The sequence below is a fragment of the Phodopus roborovskii genome, unplaced genomic scaffold, assembly GCF_943737965.1.
Source record: "Phodopus roborovskii unplaced genomic scaffold, PHOROB, whole genome shotgun sequence".
Taxonomy (NCBI): Eukaryota; Metazoa; Chordata; class Mammalia; order Rodentia; family Cricetidae; genus Phodopus; species Phodopus roborovskii.
The window spans coordinates 720260-737411 of record NW_026126665.1 but is presented as its reverse complement, the minus strand read 5'-3'; the positions used below and the strand labels follow the sequence as shown (position 1 = coordinate 737411).

At 41.0% G+C, this 17152-nt stretch overlaps 1 protein-coding gene across 6 annotated transcripts in view; it reads right to left on the bottom strand.

The window, feature by feature from the left end:
- Cfap70 (cilia and flagella associated protein 70) overlaps positions 1 to 17152 on the bottom strand; it is a 64004-nt gene that overhangs the window by 7084 nt on the left and 39768 nt on the right. For 4 of the 6 annotated variants that reach the window (XM_051174488.1, XM_051174490.1, XM_051174491.1 and 1 more), the window contains 9 exons: positions 13639 to 13764; positions 11307 to 11440; positions 11077 to 11192; positions 10487 to 10699; positions 6947 to 7015; positions 6299 to 6457; positions 5230 to 5351; positions 2755 to 2907; positions 1848 to 2009 (listed from right to left, as the gene is read on the bottom strand). In XM_051174488.1, the coding sequence (XP_051030445.1) occupies positions 1848 to 2009; positions 2755 to 2907; positions 5230 to 5351; positions 6299 to 6457; positions 6947 to 7015; positions 10487 to 10699; positions 11077 to 11192; positions 11307 to 11440; positions 13639 to 13764 (1254 nt within the window). The remainder of the gene's footprint in view (positions 1 to 1847; positions 2010 to 2754; positions 2908 to 5229; positions 5352 to 6298; positions 6458 to 6946; positions 7016 to 10486; positions 10700 to 11076; positions 11193 to 11306; positions 11441 to 13638; positions 13765 to 17152) is intronic. The other 2 variants (XM_051174489.1, XM_051174493.1) reach the window with 2 other exon arrangements.

Sequence of the window (17152 nt, the reverse complement as noted above, 5' to 3'; positions counted from 1 at the left end):
CTTCGAATCCCCATGACAGCGCCCCTTACCAGCAGGAAGTAGTTTGGAAAGAACAACGCCCAAATTCCCAAATATTGTGTATAAATGTTTGTTTTCATTTAATTGGACTTTGTTATATAAAATAAATTAAAAAAAAGAAAAAAAAAGAATGTTTCTTTTACCGCAGATAAAATTCCTATTAGTATTAATAAAATATTTAGTTAAAATAACATTCATTAAAGTTCATAATAACTTTTTAGTAGCTCAGTGGTCAATACCAGATTCTCATTTCTACACTAGTTACTGGGTACTTAATGCCGAGCAAATGATTTTACCATTGGTATAAAGGTGATATGGTCATGTGACTATTTTTTTCTTATTTTACATATTGATCCCAGTTCATTCTCCCTCCCTCCCTTCCATCCCCCCCCCCGCCTCCCTCCCACCACATTCTCCCCCTCCCCACTTGGCTGGCTCTGAAGCAGGATAGGAGAATAGGAAAAATCAAGGAGACATAAGGAAGAAAAGGAACTTCCCTGTTCCAGAATCTGTCTGGAAGTCAGAGACTTCCACACAGCTGCTGAATGAAAACCACCTGTGGAGATAGTGCTGATCTCCCTAAAGATAAACAGAGATGCTAAAAACAATGGACCAAGTTTTTTTAGGAGCAGGAGCAGGGGGAGGGTCTTAAGTTTAACTGCATCACCATTCTCTCTCGGCCCAAAACCTAAAAAGAAAAAAATACTCCTTGTGAAACCTTGTCAATTTAATTTACAAAAGGAAATCCTTTTTTTTTTTTAAAAAAAAAAAGACTTATTTTTAATCATGTTATGTGTGAGTATGTGCATATGAGTTGAGGCTTGTGCAGGCTAGAGATGTCAGATCCCCTGGAACTGGATGGAGTTACAGGCAGTTTCTAAGCTGCCTGATGTGGGTGCTGGGAATGCACTCCTAGCCACTGAGCCATCTTTGCATCTTGAAAAAGGAAGTTCTTTAAAATTTTCTTTAAAAAATGTGTGTTTACATGTATGATTGTATGTCATGTGTGTGCTGGTACCTGTAGATGCCTCAAAAGGGACTCAGATCCCCTGAGTCAGAGCTGCCTGATGGATTCACTGGAAGAGTAGTATAAACTTTCAACCACTGAGCCTTCTCTCAAGCCCCCAAAGGAAATTCTTTAAATTTAATAAACCAGCTCATGTTTTAAAACATTTAATTGTGTGTGTGTATGTGCCATTATGTGTCTCTGTACCACATGTAAGTAGGAGCCCATGGAGATCAGATGTGTCAGATCTCCTGGTATATGCTTGTGAGCTGCTATGTGGATGCTAGAAGCCAAACCAGGTTCCTCTGCAAGAGGTTATGCATGTATGCGTGTATGCCATGTGTTAACCACTTAACCATTGAGCCATCTCTCCACCGCTCATAATTTTTACACTCATGAGTTTGAAAAATTGTTTAAACTTTAAAGCGTTTTTAAAATCACAGCTCAGAATCATATGTACAGGTGTTGTGAAGACATCCAGGCAGTCTTTTGAGAAGCCCACACCCATTTTGGATGTGCACTGCTTTTTAGTCAGTTTTTCTCTCTCTCCTACTCCCACTCATGTTTAGCTAAATGGTGTGTTATTCTGTATCCCTTCTTAGTAAACTCTCCAACTTTGCATCATTCCAACATGTCCTGAGTTCTCTTCTTCAGCTTAGTTTTGCCTAAAGTGAAGGTCCCTAAAATGCAGGTGGGATGGAGGGGAGTAATGGAGGAGGCAGAGGATGGGAGCTCTCTGGGTTCCTCTAGGTGGCAGTGCTTAGCTATATTTCTCCATAGCCACTGACAAGTCCTGGACCACAGTTACCTACCTCTCCCTTACCTCCTTTTCTTCCAGGTATATGTGTCCCAGTCGTAGGAAGATGAAGTGCATCTCAGAAGCATCGACTACAAAACTAATAGTTCGCTCATAGCATGCCTTGGCCTCAGCATGATTTCCACTCAGAAAATATAGATGGCCCTTCACACCCCAGACATTAGGGTTCTGAGGAAGCAAAGAACACGCAGGCTAATGTGATATTTGAGTCTCAAACGGATTTTGCTTAACATTTAAATTTAGATTGGTACACTTCTCTATTTTTTTTTTTTTTTTTTTTTGGAGACAGGGTTTCTCTGTGTAGCTCTGGCTGTCCTGGAACTCACTCTATAGACCAGGCTGGCCTTGAACTTACAGAGAATCACTTGCCTCTGTGCTGGGACTAAAGGTGTATGCTGCTACCACCTGGTTCCCTCAACCATTCTTTCTTTTTTTCTAAAAGCACACAGAAAGAGCTGTTTTTGTATTTCCCTAGGTCTGTTTTCATTTTTTGATTCCTCAAAGCCTAACTACTAATACAAACACTCAACTGTAATCAGGATAATGTTATTAGGAGCAAAGAGAAGTCTAGAAACTTGAAATAACGAGCAACTCTTGCTAAATGTCCACCTTATCTATTCTCTTTACTTAAGGAAAACAAGTTCAAGTATAAATGTTATCACACACACACACACACACACACACACACACACACACCCCAGAAATTTCCCTGTGAGTTGGCACGGCCATTTTATTTATTTAATCTGAGACAGAGCTCTCTCTCTCTCTCTATCATGCTACCCATGCTCAAACTCCTGGGCTCAAACCCCCAAGCTCCCGAGGCACACACTATTGTGTCCTGCTCTCATCCTGGTTTAAAAAGGTCTGTTCACCCCTTCTCCCATCCAAGAGGCTTTCTCTAGGAAAGCAGTACCAGATAGTCCATCTGGGCCGCTTGTTGAAGGTACTCCTCTGTCTTGGCAAAGTCCTTCTTGAGAAGGTGTGTCTGGGCCAGAACCAAGTAATATTCACAACTGGGCCCTCCTTGAGGGCACAGCAGCTCATGTGCCAGGACTCTGTGCACAAACTGCAACGAAATCCAAGAACAAAGACCATAAAAATGACTGGTTAGCTTTACAGAGTGGAGGGGAGTCTGGCTCCCTGGGTGAGCAGTCGGTGTCTTATAGAGTAAAATGATCATCTTCAGTGGCAAAGGGACAAGGGCTATCACAAGCACTCAGTACTTTATGTTCTAGTAACAGCTACTCAATATTTCCAAGGAACACCTTGCAGCACTACATGGGGCTGGCCTTGGTGGCTATCAGACTGAGATTTGTTTCATTTCATTTTGTTTATTTGTTGTTTGCAAGGCAGTGTTTCTCTGAATTGCTTTGGAGCCTGTTCTGGAACTAGCTCTGTAGACCAGGCTGGCCTCAAACACACAGAGATCTGCCTGTTTCTGCCTCCTGAGTGCTGGGATTAAAGGTGTTCACCACCAACCCGTGGCCAGACTGAGATTTAAACTGTATTTATGAGGTACAGGCAAAGGCATTTCATCAGCCTTCCTGCTTACACAGGGAGTAACATCTTCAAACAGTTGACATTTTAAGAACACTAATAATGAGGCAAAGCCATCTCTCTGAAATGCTAAGACCTGGAATTTCACAAACATATACCTGCTTTTGCCATACCACTAACTATCTATGCATACCAATGCACTTTTGAGGCTTTTCCCCTCCACCCCCTCAATTTAAGTGACAGACAAATCTGGTGCAGTCAGGTGCAAAGCACAAGTGGACCCTACCTAGCCTCTGCAGTCTGTTCTTCATCATTTTAGCCTTTCAGCACAGAAACCTGTTAGCTCTACCTGCCCCTGGCAATCTGATCTGGATAGATGAGATTCATTAATGGAGGAGAGAGCCTGTTCCTGCTGGGAAGCATTCCTGTGTGTGAAAGACTCTTATTTAATGTGATCCAACCCTACCCAATTCATAATTCTTGCCCTTTCTCGAGATTGCATGCCCTCAAGTAAAGCATTGCTTGAAGGATCAGGGTTCATTCCACCAAGTTCTCTATCTTACACTCCTTCCTACCACTTGTTCATGGGTACTCCTTATGTGGGCATGTGCTTGTTGGATAAACTTCTTTTTTGGGAAGAAGACTGCATCACTAGCTGTTCTGCCTGTGACTATGTGGGTCAGCAAATTTGGAAACAGTATACATGTATGTATGTTTGTAGGGGTGAGGGGGCAGGGTACATGCATACTATGTTGTGCATGTGAGGATAAGGGAGTAACTTACCCAAGAGTTGGTTCTCTTCTCCCATTATGTGGGTTCCAGGGATCAAACTCAAGTCATCAGACTTGGTGGCAAGCCCCTTTACCTACTAAGCCATCTTGCCAAACCTATAACTTAGTTTTGCCATTAAAGTAATTTAATATTTTTAACCCTTTTTCATATAGCACTGTGTATCTGTTCTCAGGACATGGATGGTAAAATAGGTATAATCATGTGCCTATGAACCTCCAACACTCATACATTCCTAAAAGAAAAAGCTCAGGGGCTGACAAGAATGCTCAGTAGGTAAAGGTGCTTGCTGCCAAGCTAAAATATCTGAGTTTGATCCCTAGAACTCACATGGTGGGAGGGGAACACTTACTTGTGCAAGTTGTCTTCTGACGTCCACAGGCATGTATCTCCTCACAGAGAAGTAAATTTAAAATATTTTAAAAGGAAAGAGGTCAGGCTATAGTCAAACTTAAGAGTCTGACTTTGTTCTGTTGGCATCCTATGGGGAACAGACTTCTCAGTGAGGGCTGATAATAGCATCTCCAGAGAGTGGCTGGTATTTGGATATTACTTAGATTTGGTTAAGAAATGCCCTTAAAAGTACATCTAAGAGACAGTGGAACCAGGATGTATTCCTGGTTCACAAAAGGACCTTGTGGACACATCCCCCCAAGGAGGGATACTGCTTTAACCTAGAGGCAGGAGAGAAGTCCTAGCCCCTACTTCTAATGACTTGACAGATTTACACGACCCCACCTGGATGGCATAGCCCTACATGTGGAATTGGGGTGGAGGGATGGGAGGGGAGGGTGGTCAGGGTGCATGTGAGGGGGCAAAGAGGGTGAGAGAGACAGAGAGAGGGAGAGAGGGGGAACTGGGATCAACATGTAAAAAAAAAAAAACCTAAAAAAAGTACATCTGAGAAATTAGCAATAGAGCTAGAGCTTAGTGGTAGAATGTGTGCTTAGTGTGTAGGAGGCCCTAAGCTCATCCCCAGGACCAAAAAAATTATGTTTAGTTTCTGCTTCACACATATTTAAGCTTGTAAGACACTGCTGTGGATGGAACACATAGTTTACTAAAATCCTCCATCTATGTACCCATTCCCAAACATTCTCACCTGCACAGCATTGACCTTCATCAAGAATCGAATGGTCTCCATGAAGATTGTGGCAGGGGCTTGGGGAATAACATGAGGGGTAGAATGCAAAAAGGCTGACGAATCTTGACATTTTGATGTTTCTGAAAATAGATTAACAGGATAGAAGACCAGATGCAAATAGGAAATGCCAGAAGCTCACACATATTAATAATAGAGAATATATGGAGAATCATCTTCCGGATCTCAGAATCTGGGAAGCAATAGACTATTTCTAGTTATGATGCAGAAAGCAGACTTAAAGGGCATCAAGGCAAATAATGAGTGTTTTTTTTTAAGATTTATTTTACATACATTGGTGTTTCCCCTGCATGTATGTCTGTATGATGGTGCCATATTCTCTGGAACTGGAGTTACAGACAGTTGTGAGCTGACATGTGTGTTCTGGGAATTGAACTCAGGTCCTCTGGAAAGAGCAGCAAGTGCTCTCAACCACTGAGCCATCTTTCCAGCCCAAATGAGTATTTCTAAAGGCAAGTAACAACTAAATGAAAGGGCTTTAGAGATCATTCAAAAGGGCCTGAGTTCTGACCTCCATCACCCACCAAGAAAGCCAGGAGCAGGCGTGTCACTGGAATCCCACCACCAGCAACACAAAACCAAGCTGCACTCACTGGCCAGCCAGGACAGCTGAAACAATGAGATTTTGTCTCAGAAAACAAGGTGGACAGTGACATAGGCCAGACAGACACCTGGTGTCAGCTTCTGTTCTCCACATGCACTTAACTTATTAATTTAAAGAAGTATTTAAATCTCCTTGGATTTGAAACACAATTTACAGATATTCTGAAAATGAAGCCTCATTGGAAAATTATAGTTCTGTTAGATACTTGTATGGACAAAATTAAAATCCATACTTATTAAAGGAGACCCAGCACAGGGGTTGGATTTCAGATCCTAGACTAATGTGAAGAAGTGGGCTCAGTGTGACTTGAAACACATCAGGTCCCACAACCATAATCCTGGGTCTCTGTGCTTGTCTAGCTTGTTTACAGCCCTCTTTCCAGTGGAAATACTGACTCCTCCTTACCCTTTTTCGAAGTTAGCTCTTTTAATAGCACATTGGATGATTTCTGGGCAAGAGAAGGCTCCATAGGTTGTAAAGTCATTATTGGTTCTTGTGACTCAGAGTGTGCTTTAGATGATTCTTCGATAAACTCATCTAGACTGGACAACACAGTGCTTGGTCCTAAACAGATTAGATTTTGATGAAAATGAGCTTCCTCTTTCTGGCATTGAGAGGTTATAGGAAAGAAGATGTGTAAACAATGAACAGTTAAGACTATAAACTCCTCCCACCTCTTTGACCCCAATACCCTCAGTCCCAGGTACGGTGATGTCACACAGCACAGTTACAGAAGTCACTTGCTAGGTCTACAAGCTCAAGAACTCACAGGAGAAGAAAGGTACATCACAGACAACAGGAAGGCCCTCAAGGGACAGGACCGGTCTTCCATCAGTATTCAGCAGGAAGTGAGCACAGAAGAACAATTTACAGAAGACAACAAACGGAATGTATGAGATCTGGGAAGACATGAACTCAGAGAGTAAAAGTGAGAGAAGGACATACACACCCATAAAATACTTCCAACTTTGAAGAGAGGGGGAAAAAGAGACCACATCAAAGAAACGAAAAGATGGTGACACAAACAATAAAAGCAAAACAACAAAAAAGAACCTTGGGGCTGGGAGTGCAGCTCAGCGGTGGGATGAGGATTCAGCAGGTGGGAGCTCCTGGGTTTGACCCCTGAATAACAACAACAATAATAAAAACTCTTGGTAATTTTTCAGAGGAAAATAACAAAAACCAGTAACTTCAGAAACATAAGAGATGAAAGCTGGGAAACTACACCAGGAATCACAACGTAATGAAATATGAAGATTTAAAGAGAAAAGGGGAAATTGTGACAATACTGGAAGGAAAAAAAAAAAAAAAAAAGATTATGTGGAGACTGAGGGACTTGGAGCACAAGCTCCAAAAGGACCTGAGCTTGGTTCCCAATACCACATCAAGTGGCTCACAGCTGCTCCAGGGGAATCACATGCCTCTACAAGGTCCTGCATTCTCATGCACAAACTCCTGACTTAGATACACATTAAACATAAAGAAAAACGGGGCTAGGGAGATGGTTCCGTGGTTAAGAGCATTGGCTGCTCTTCAAGAAGAGTCACAACTGTCTGTGACTCCAGTTCCAGGGGATCTGACATCTTCATACCAATGCACATAAAATAAATAATTAAAAAAAACAAAGTAAAACATTTAAAAAAGATAATGCAACATGAGCATTGGGAGGGGAGATGCACTATGTTGGTTGGTGAATGATATCAGCCATATGTGTCTGTTTGTTTATTTGCTTGCTTGCTTGGTTTTTCAAGACAGGGTTTCTCTGTATAGCCCAGGCTGCTCTACAACTCACTCTATAGATGGGTATGGCTTCAAACTCAGAGATCTACCTCCACTGCCTCCCAACTGCTGGGATTAAAGGTATGGATACCACTCCCAGCTCATAGTCATATTTTAAAGAACCAATAAAAATCATTAATTCATTAGAATGAATAAGAGAAGAACAAGGCTTCCACATACAAATTCAATAAAAATTATCTGCAATCTAGAAACGACTAGAAATTTTGTTTACTAAACAGGGCCTTATTAGATAAAGTGCTAAAATTTTAGTAAAAGACAAAGAAGGAAACTTATTAGGTGGCAGCAACACCACCACACAGGACAGAAGGGTCTAATATAAATCCCTCAGCTAATCTCTAATATTAACATAGTTCAAATAAAAATTATACCAACTGGGCAGTAGTGCACACTACTTTAATCCCAGCACTCAGAAAGCAGAGGCAAGCAGATTTCCATGAGTTCAAGGCCAGGTTGGTCTACAGAGTGAGTTTCAGGACAGCCAAAGCTACACAGAAAAACCCTGTCTCAAAAAAACTGAAAAAAAAGAAAAGAAAAAAGAAAGAAAAATTATAGATAGTTACATTTAAAAATATACTTAATAAATTCACTATAAAGTCCATCCAAACAAATAAAGGTCCATGCATAGCTAAATGAGACAATTACATGTAAGAACCTGATATGACAGATGTCAAGGCACACATCAAAATCATAGCCATAAAGACATACAATGCTTTCATATCTATGTGTTTACATCTGACAAATATGACAGAAGTTCAGAATTTAAGACTATATTCCCCCTTTAAGGGGGAAATAATGAGGTTAGTAGAGACTTCTGAGAATTCTATATCCATATATAAAAATCAAATGGAATGGCCACCCAGTAGAATATTTTATAATGGACTCCCTCAAGATCTAAATGCAAGTTATAAAGTTAACTGAGGAAAATATTCTAAAACTACAGTCAGGTACAGTGACCTTTGCCTATAATAAGCACTTGGGATATAGAGGCTGAATGACAGCAAATTCAAGGCTAGCCTGTGCTACTAAGTAAAACCTAAACTTCAAAGATACAGAGCTGAAGCAAAACTGGCTGACAAAACCACATCTGCATCTGTGGAACATTGTATTTTTGAAGGATTCAACTTAGAGAAAGTTTATTTTCCAGCCACAATGAGATAACATTGTAAGTAAAAAGCAAGCAAGCATATCTTGAAAAACCTCCAAATACTTAGAAAATAAAAACCACATTGATTAAAAACTGGTGAATTCAACTAGTGAATTCCTAGGTGTTTACAGAAGAGAAATGAAAGTCTATCCATGCAAAAATAAGAACCTAATGTCATTGGTAGCTTTAGCTCAATAGTCCCAACATGGAAACAACCAAGCACAAAGCAATGAATTGGCATACAGTGCTCTCTCTATATATACTGTTATGCAGTGTGGCAGTAAAACCAAGCAGTTGATAGAAGTAGTGCACCAGGGCTAGATTTCAAAAGAATTAAAACTGGTAAAAACATCAGACCAAAAGCACATGCCATTTAACTCTAGAAGTAATAAAAAATTCTAGAATATTTCTAGAATTCTAAATCTTAAAAACTAACAAATTTGGGCTGGTTATATGGTTCAGTAGATAAGGGTGTCTGCCACCAAGGCTGAGGTCTGTACCAGGAAGAAGTGACTCTTTAAGGTTGTCCTCTGACTGCCACACAAGTGTCAGGGCACATATGCCTCCCAACCCAAATAAATAAATAAAAGGTAACTTAAAAAAATTTCAATGCAAATTCCTCTATAGTGACAGCAGGTCAGAGGTTATATAGAAATGGGGACAGATGAAAAGCAGCACAGTGGGCATGAGCACATGTCATTATCTTGATTGTGGTGGTATTTTCACTATACTTGCTAAACTGACCTTAAATTTCCTCAGGCCACCTTAAAATTCGTAGGTACACAGAATAACAATACATGTATGCAAGAAATGCACAAGCAAAGACACATATAAAAACAGTTCACAGTAACTGATTTCCTAAAATATATGAAAAGTAGCTGTAGAGATAGCTGAGTGATTAGGATCCCTTGCTGCTCTTGAAGAAGACCCAGGTTTAGTTCCCAGCACCCATATCTGTCAGCTCCCAGGCAGTGGTCTGTAACCCCAGTTCCAGATCATCAGGCTCCCTCTTCTGAACTCTGAATACCTACATGCATGTGATGTACACACTGATAAACAGACACACATATACTTATAAAATTAATAAAACTAAAAAAATCTTAAAAATATACAGGAATAGCGAATAGGGGAAAAGAAATGAGGAAATAAATACATTTAAGAATTACATGAACTGGGAGTTGGTGGCACACACCTTTAATCCCAGCACTTGGGAGGCAGAGGCAGGTGGATCTCTGTGAGTTCGAGGCCACCCTGGTCTACAGAGCAAGTTCCAGGACAGGCTCCAAAGCCACACAGAGAATCCCTGTCTTGAAAAACCAAAATAAATAAATAAATAAATAAATAAATAAATAAATAAATAAATAAATAAAAGAACTACATGATTGGGAGAAAAGGGCAGAAAGAAAAACATTTTAAAATATTCAGAACAGTATCAGTTTTTAAAGGGTACTGATAAAGAGAGTAAACCCTGTATTATATGAAAACGAGCATCAACATATTTCTGACCAGTTCCCAGATGATGAGTTATTAATAAGCCTGGCATCTTTCCTGATATTGCACACTGACTTGGTACCTACTTTGTACCAGGTCTTATTCTTAGGCCAGCAAGTTTCCAATGGCCACTTCCCATCCCCACACTCAGCTCCCACCTGTCAGGCCTTCTGATTTGAGTGCTGAGGCAGAATCATGTATGGCTCCCCAGGGGCCAAAACTGTGCTCTATTTTCACTCCATCATCAACATTCTCTATGGTGCCAGCACTCTTTAGCTTTGTTTGGAGGGTTCGTGCCTGAAGCTGTTTGAAGGCCTCATGAAATGCCATTTCCATTCGAATATCATTATTCTGAATTTCATAGAACAACCCTGAGGAAATAAAGAAGCTGAGATAAAGGGCTAAGCTCCCACCATCACAGGTGAAGAATGGACCCATTTCATTTCTGTCTGTCATATTTGTTTTTACTAGAGTTTAAAAACCACATCTTAGCTGGATGGCGGTGGTATAGGCCTCTAATGCCAGGAATAGGAAGGCAGGCAGATTTCTGAAAGTTCAAGGCCAGCCTGATCTACAGAGTGAGTTCTAGGACATCCAGGACTACACAGAGAAACCTCATCTCAAACTTCTCCCTTCCCTCCCCCCAAAACAAACAGACCCCACATCTTCAGCCGCTAGGGTAAATAGGGAAAATGAGAATCTTGTGATGGAGGAAAGCCCACATTCACATCAAAGGGCTACAGTGTACCGAGTAAAGTCCACGCAATAACATTGGTAGGTTCCAAGCATGTAGCATCCTCAAAGAAAATCTCTGCTTGCTCATAGTTCTCCATTAAGACAGCCAGGACGCCACACAGCAACAAACTGAGGAGAAACCCACTAGCCTGGTTAGCAATTTGGTTCTATGTCACTTTAACTTCTGCAATTTCATGTTGCAGCTTATCTGCTCCTACTCATTGATCCCAGTTTCTCCTCTACCTGTGAATGTGATTCTCATTCAGGGAAAGGGCTTTCCTGAAACACTCCTGTGCTTTGGTGATGTCTTTCGTGAGGAGGCAGAAGGCACCATAATCCAGCCAGTGATCCAGGTTCTGAGGCTCACGGACCAACCTCTAGATACACAAAGTATAGGGAGGGACAGGGTTATTGTGACACTAAGCCCTACTTTTTGTACATATACCACTGAAATACCATATATTATGAAAGTCAAAACCATCACTTTTCTTTTGCTTACACAGAACCCAGGTGCCCAGCACAAGTACTGTTCTAGCTTTGAGTATATAGTCAAAAAGTATTGACATGACTTAAAATGTGAGTCCTCAAGAGATTTATTCCTACACTTAACCAATACCTTAGGAATTAAGGACTCACTTTATGCTGCATCAACTAATAATTATTGTCATAATATTAAAGTGGAAAATATACACAATCATCTATAAATCCAAGGAAAAGGATGCCTCATGTAAATAAAAACTATAAATACTACTTAAAGGATAGAAAGAAAACACAAGTAAATAGAAGAATGCCCTAAGTTCAGGTTAGGATGGGGAGATTTGGTGTTAAGATGCTGTCAAGAGCAATCTACAGATGAAGGGCAAACACTGTCAAAATCCCAGTGGAAAATTTTTAAATATTAAACATAGGATCACTATATAGCTGGCAATTCCATTCTTAAGTGAATCACTATATAGTTGACAATTCCATTCTTAAGTATACCCAAAATAATTAAAACAGACACCACTTTTACAAAAATGCTGCATTTTGAGTCTGTTTTTGTTTTTTTAGAAATAGGATCTCACTATATATCTCTGGCTGTCCTGGAACTCACTCTATAGACTAGGCTGGCCTTGAACTCACAGAGATTCATCTGCCTCTTCCCAAGTCCTGGGATTAGAGGAGTGCCACTACTCCTGGCTGCAATTGGAATCTTAAATTCTGGATACAAGTTGTTTGAAAAATATATGTTCTATTTTTCCTAATCTGTACTTTTGTAGCCCTGGCTAGCCTGGAACTTGTTGCATAGCCCAACCTGGCTTCCAATTTATAGCAGTCCTCCTGCCTCTACTTTCTAGTGTTGAGATGACAGACACTACTTTTCTCTATGACCTTCTGTCTGTCCTTTGGTCTCCTGTCAAGGAACTCTCTACATAAGATCCGATCAAGGATTTCTTCCTATGTTTTATTTTGAATGGTACATGTTTTACATTTAGAGTAAGTATCCATTTATCATTGATTTTTTGCAAAGAATCAGGTCAAGGTTCATTTATTTTGAATGTGGATCGCCAACTGTTCTAGTTATTTATTGAAACAATTCATGCAGAACCCACAGGAAAGTGACTGCTGATTCAAGATGGACATTGCTACAGACACTGCTTCATGGAAGAGTCTGCCAGACAGTCTGCAGGATGCAGAGAAAAATGACTGACAAACTGCCAATACAAGAAGACAGTTTAAAGATTCCTGCTTTGCTGAAGCGTCTGTCAGACACACTATGGCCTATGGGCTGAAGATGGAAGATTACAGAAGAACTTCAGGTGACTGACCAGGCAGTGAGTTATCTCTGTCATTTCTAGAGTTTATATATTATCCTTCTGTGGCCTTTGAGGGGGTTGAAGACAAATAGTTATGGTTATAGTTTTCCTTAGTTAGGATAAAAAAATAAGTTACATAGACTTTAGACACACAAAGATAGGATAGATGATGGAATATTTTCTTCAAATCTTGCTAAATGTTAATGGACTAAATATTGTTAACTGTGATTCTTATTCGATAACTGTTATGTGATATATTTTGCTATGTTAAGGTTAAAATCCTTCTTTTTATTTAGACAGAAAAGAGGAGATGATGGGAGATGTCATTCTGTATATATGTTTCTCATACTGGTTAGTGAATAAAGCACTGTTGGCCAATAGGAAAGAAAGATAGGAGGGACTAGGAGACAAGGAGGAAAGAGAAAGTAGTAAGGAGAAATCAAGATGGAGAGTTGGAGAGAGCAGGACACCAGCCAGCTCTCCGGTAAGATGAAAGCACATGGAAACACATAGATCAACAAAAATGGGTTAATACTTAAGACAGAGTTAGCTTATAAGAAACTAGTACCTGGCCAACAGCATTATATCAAATACAGAGCCTCAGTGTGTTAATTGGGGCTGGCGCAGCGGCGGGGCTAGACCAGCGGTGGGAGGAAAAATCTTACTCCTTACACTGTCCTACTGATCTGTGTCTATCCTTTCACTGGTCAGGTTTGCTGTTAGTAGAAAATTACAATTTTACATAGATTCACAACAATCATCACTGAGATGTTAGCTACCTCTTCATAATACACTGCTGCCATTTCATAGTTCTCATTGACTTCTGCCTCAAACGCGAAGAGTCGAAGTTGTTCACTGCTGGTGTGGATCGTTGAGGCAGTGCCTTGGGTGTCATCAGGCATGGACTTGTCATTGAGATGGTAAACAAACCAAACAAAACAATTATATGTGGAAAGGCTTATGAGAACAAACTGGATGTGAGATCCAGTCATAGCATATAAGTGAGACTGAAGTGTGTATGTGTGTGCATGCACATGCATGTGCACTCATGTATGAGTGAAGGACTACACTTGTCTTGAATGCACTCTGGAGACCATGCAGGTTTTTAACCTTCAATTCTCCTGCCGCAGCCTCCTGAGTAACTGGTATTTCATGCTCGTAGTTACCAGGTCAGGTCTCATCATTTCACTAAGGGGCTATTTCACTTGAGAGGTGAGGACAGAACCATTAGTTCAAGGTCATCCTTGGCTATATAGAAAGTTCAGGACTAGCCTGGATTATGCAAAACATTCTCAAAAGGAAGAAAGGAAAAGAGAAGTCATTAGATAAGCAATCCTCAATTTCTTTAAGGTATTGGAGAGTGAACCTGTGACCTTACACATGCCAAGCAAATGCTCTACCACTGAGCTATATCTCCAGCCTAAAATCTCAACTCCCAAGCTAAGCTGTCTCCATCTGTGGCTCTGTCCTTTTGGTCTCAGAGAAGGTCATCCAGGGCTTTCTCCTTTTCACGTCTAACCCTTCTGCTTCAAACCTTAGATCTTTCACAGGTATATACCAGAGACTTCCTAACAGCATTTCCCTCCATTTACTTGCTTTTCTTTGAGACATGTTCTCATATGATAGCCCATGATAGTCTGAAATTCACAGTGTAGCCTAGGTAAGTCTAAAACTCTCTATGAAGCCTCCATCTCATGGCTACCCTCCAGCCTCACTCAGCTTGGGTGCTGGACTTTGCTCCTTTGCTCACGTTATATACCAAAACTGCATACACACTTGCCTTGAAGAGGGCAGCCTCATAATTTCTAGATTCTATTTTCCTTTGTCCCTCATGGTCCAACTTCTTGAATGCAAATTATTTCCTACCAACATATTTACTCCTCAATTAATTTTAGTTTTAATTTTCCCAGTGTAAGTGAATTTCCCTTGTAAAGTTTACCAATAACTTCCTTATCACCAAATCCATTGAAAATTCCCCAGGGTTGTTTTTCTTAAGTTCCTAGGTATTGGAAAATGGAGATCTGTTTCTTTTTAATTCTTTCTCCTTGGCTCCAGCAACTTCACACTCTTCTGTTTACTTAACAGCCACTATTGTCACACCTTCCACTCATCCATGCTTCCTGGCATTTCCTAGGAGACTATGCCAGAGTTCCCTGTCTTTCATTTCAGGCAGTCTTGTCTCTGGCTACGTGACTCCTCAAACTTCATGTCTAGCTCAGATTGCTCTCTCTGAAGCAAAGATCCACTGGGTCTAATGGTCAAGACTAGATCCAGTGTCATCTGCACCCCCAGATCTACTTATGCCTTGTGTTCCTTGACCGCTAACAGCTAAGTTATTGAGCCTTAAACTTAAAAACATTTGACTCAGGCCAGGTATTGGTGGCACACACCTTTAATCCCAGCACTCGGGAGGCAGAGGCAGGCAGATCTCTGTGAGTTCGAGGCCAGCCTGGTCTACAGAGCAAGTTCCAGGACAGGCTCCAAAACAATACAGAGAAACTCTGTCTCAAAAACAAACAAATACACGAACACAAAAAACATTTGACTCAGGGCTGGAGAGATGGCTCAGAGGTTAAAAGCACTCCCACTGGCTGTTCTTGCAGAGGATCTGGGTTCACTTCTCAGTATCCACTTGGTTGCAGCTCAGTTATGCTCTTTTAGCCTGCCTGGGCACTGCATGCACATAGTGCCTATACATTCGTGCAGGCAAAGCAAGAATACACATAAAATAAATGAATCTTAAAGAATACTTCAGAGCCAGGCAATGGTGGTGCACACCTTTAATTGCAACACTTGGGAGGCAGAGGCAGGTAGATCTCTGTGAGTTTGAAGTCAGCCTGGTCTAGAGAGTGAGTTCCATGACAGCAAGGACTCCTTTCACACACACACACACACACACACACACACACACACACACACACACACACACACACACACCATCTTGAAATACCAGAGAAACAGAAAAGTCCTTGCTGGACAGTAGTGGTTCATGTCTTTAAACCCAGCACTCAGGAGACAGACTCAGGAGATCAAGACTTGGTCCACTGAGTGAGTTTCAGAAAAAAAGAATCCTTGACAATATTACCAAAGTCACCATGAATCTAGTCTCTGAACTGCTAGGAGAGTACTTTTCTGTATAATATTAACCTAATCAAACTATATCCCAGTATGAGTAATTCAATTCACTGTTCCTGTTAATTGGAAATAGGAAAATTTTCAAATTAAAAATTATTTTATGTGTATGGGAGTTTTGGCTGCTAATGTCTGTATAACAGGTGCATGCATGGAGCCTGTGAAAGCCAGAAGAGGGCATCAGATCCTTAAGAACTGGAATGACAAGTGGTTGTGAGCCACCATGTGGGTGTTGGGAATTGAACCCCAGTCCTCTGGAAGAGCATCCAGTGCTCTTAACTGTTACTGAGCCATTCCTCTGACCTTGCAAATTTTCTTTGTGTGGCAATCAAGGCCTTCCTCTCTATAACCCAAAACCCTCATCAGGAATGGGAACCCAGCTTCAAATCCTGCTTCTCCAACTTCGCTCTCTGCTCCTGAACTCTGATGTTTCTTTGTATCCTAAGCCCTGCGATGGACCTGTTGGCTCAATGCTCTGGAGCCACCTGGAGATGTCTGCAGCTCTGAAAGCCCAGTTTAAGCCACAGCTCTTTCATGAAGCCTTCCCTGAAAGGTCCCTGAATCACACAGAGCCCAGTTTTGCTCTGTAGAGCTATGCCTCTGTCAGAGAGCTTACAGCATTTGTGTCTCATACTTGTCTCCTCTCCTAGACAAAGGTTTCCTGGGGACAGAAGGCAACAACAAATCCAATCTTATGTCAACTGTCAAGAATTTTCCAAACAAATCCTACGCACATATCACCCTTGTCTGTGTCTAAGCAGGACTGTTCTTTTAACCCTATACTACTGGATTTTCCTGTCTTACCTATTCCAAGAAGACTGAAGCATGTGAAAGGAAAGACAAGCAGTGAAGAAAGAGAAACCAGGACAGAGGCTGTGAAGTGGCACAGCTGGCCAGAGACTGACTCTCCAACATACAATAAGATTTGATTTTTGTCACCGTTCACATTGAGTAACAACTAACTATATGCAGAGTTACATACAAGCAGGCAAGAAGCAAGCTATACAAAGATAGGCACAAACAGAGGAGTGGGAGAAAGATCACCAGTCACTAAAATGTATGGCTGCTGCTAATCCTGACGATCTGAATTCGGTTCCTGGACTCACATGGTGGCAGGTGGGACCTCAACATGTGGGACATGGCAATACACATACAAATTAA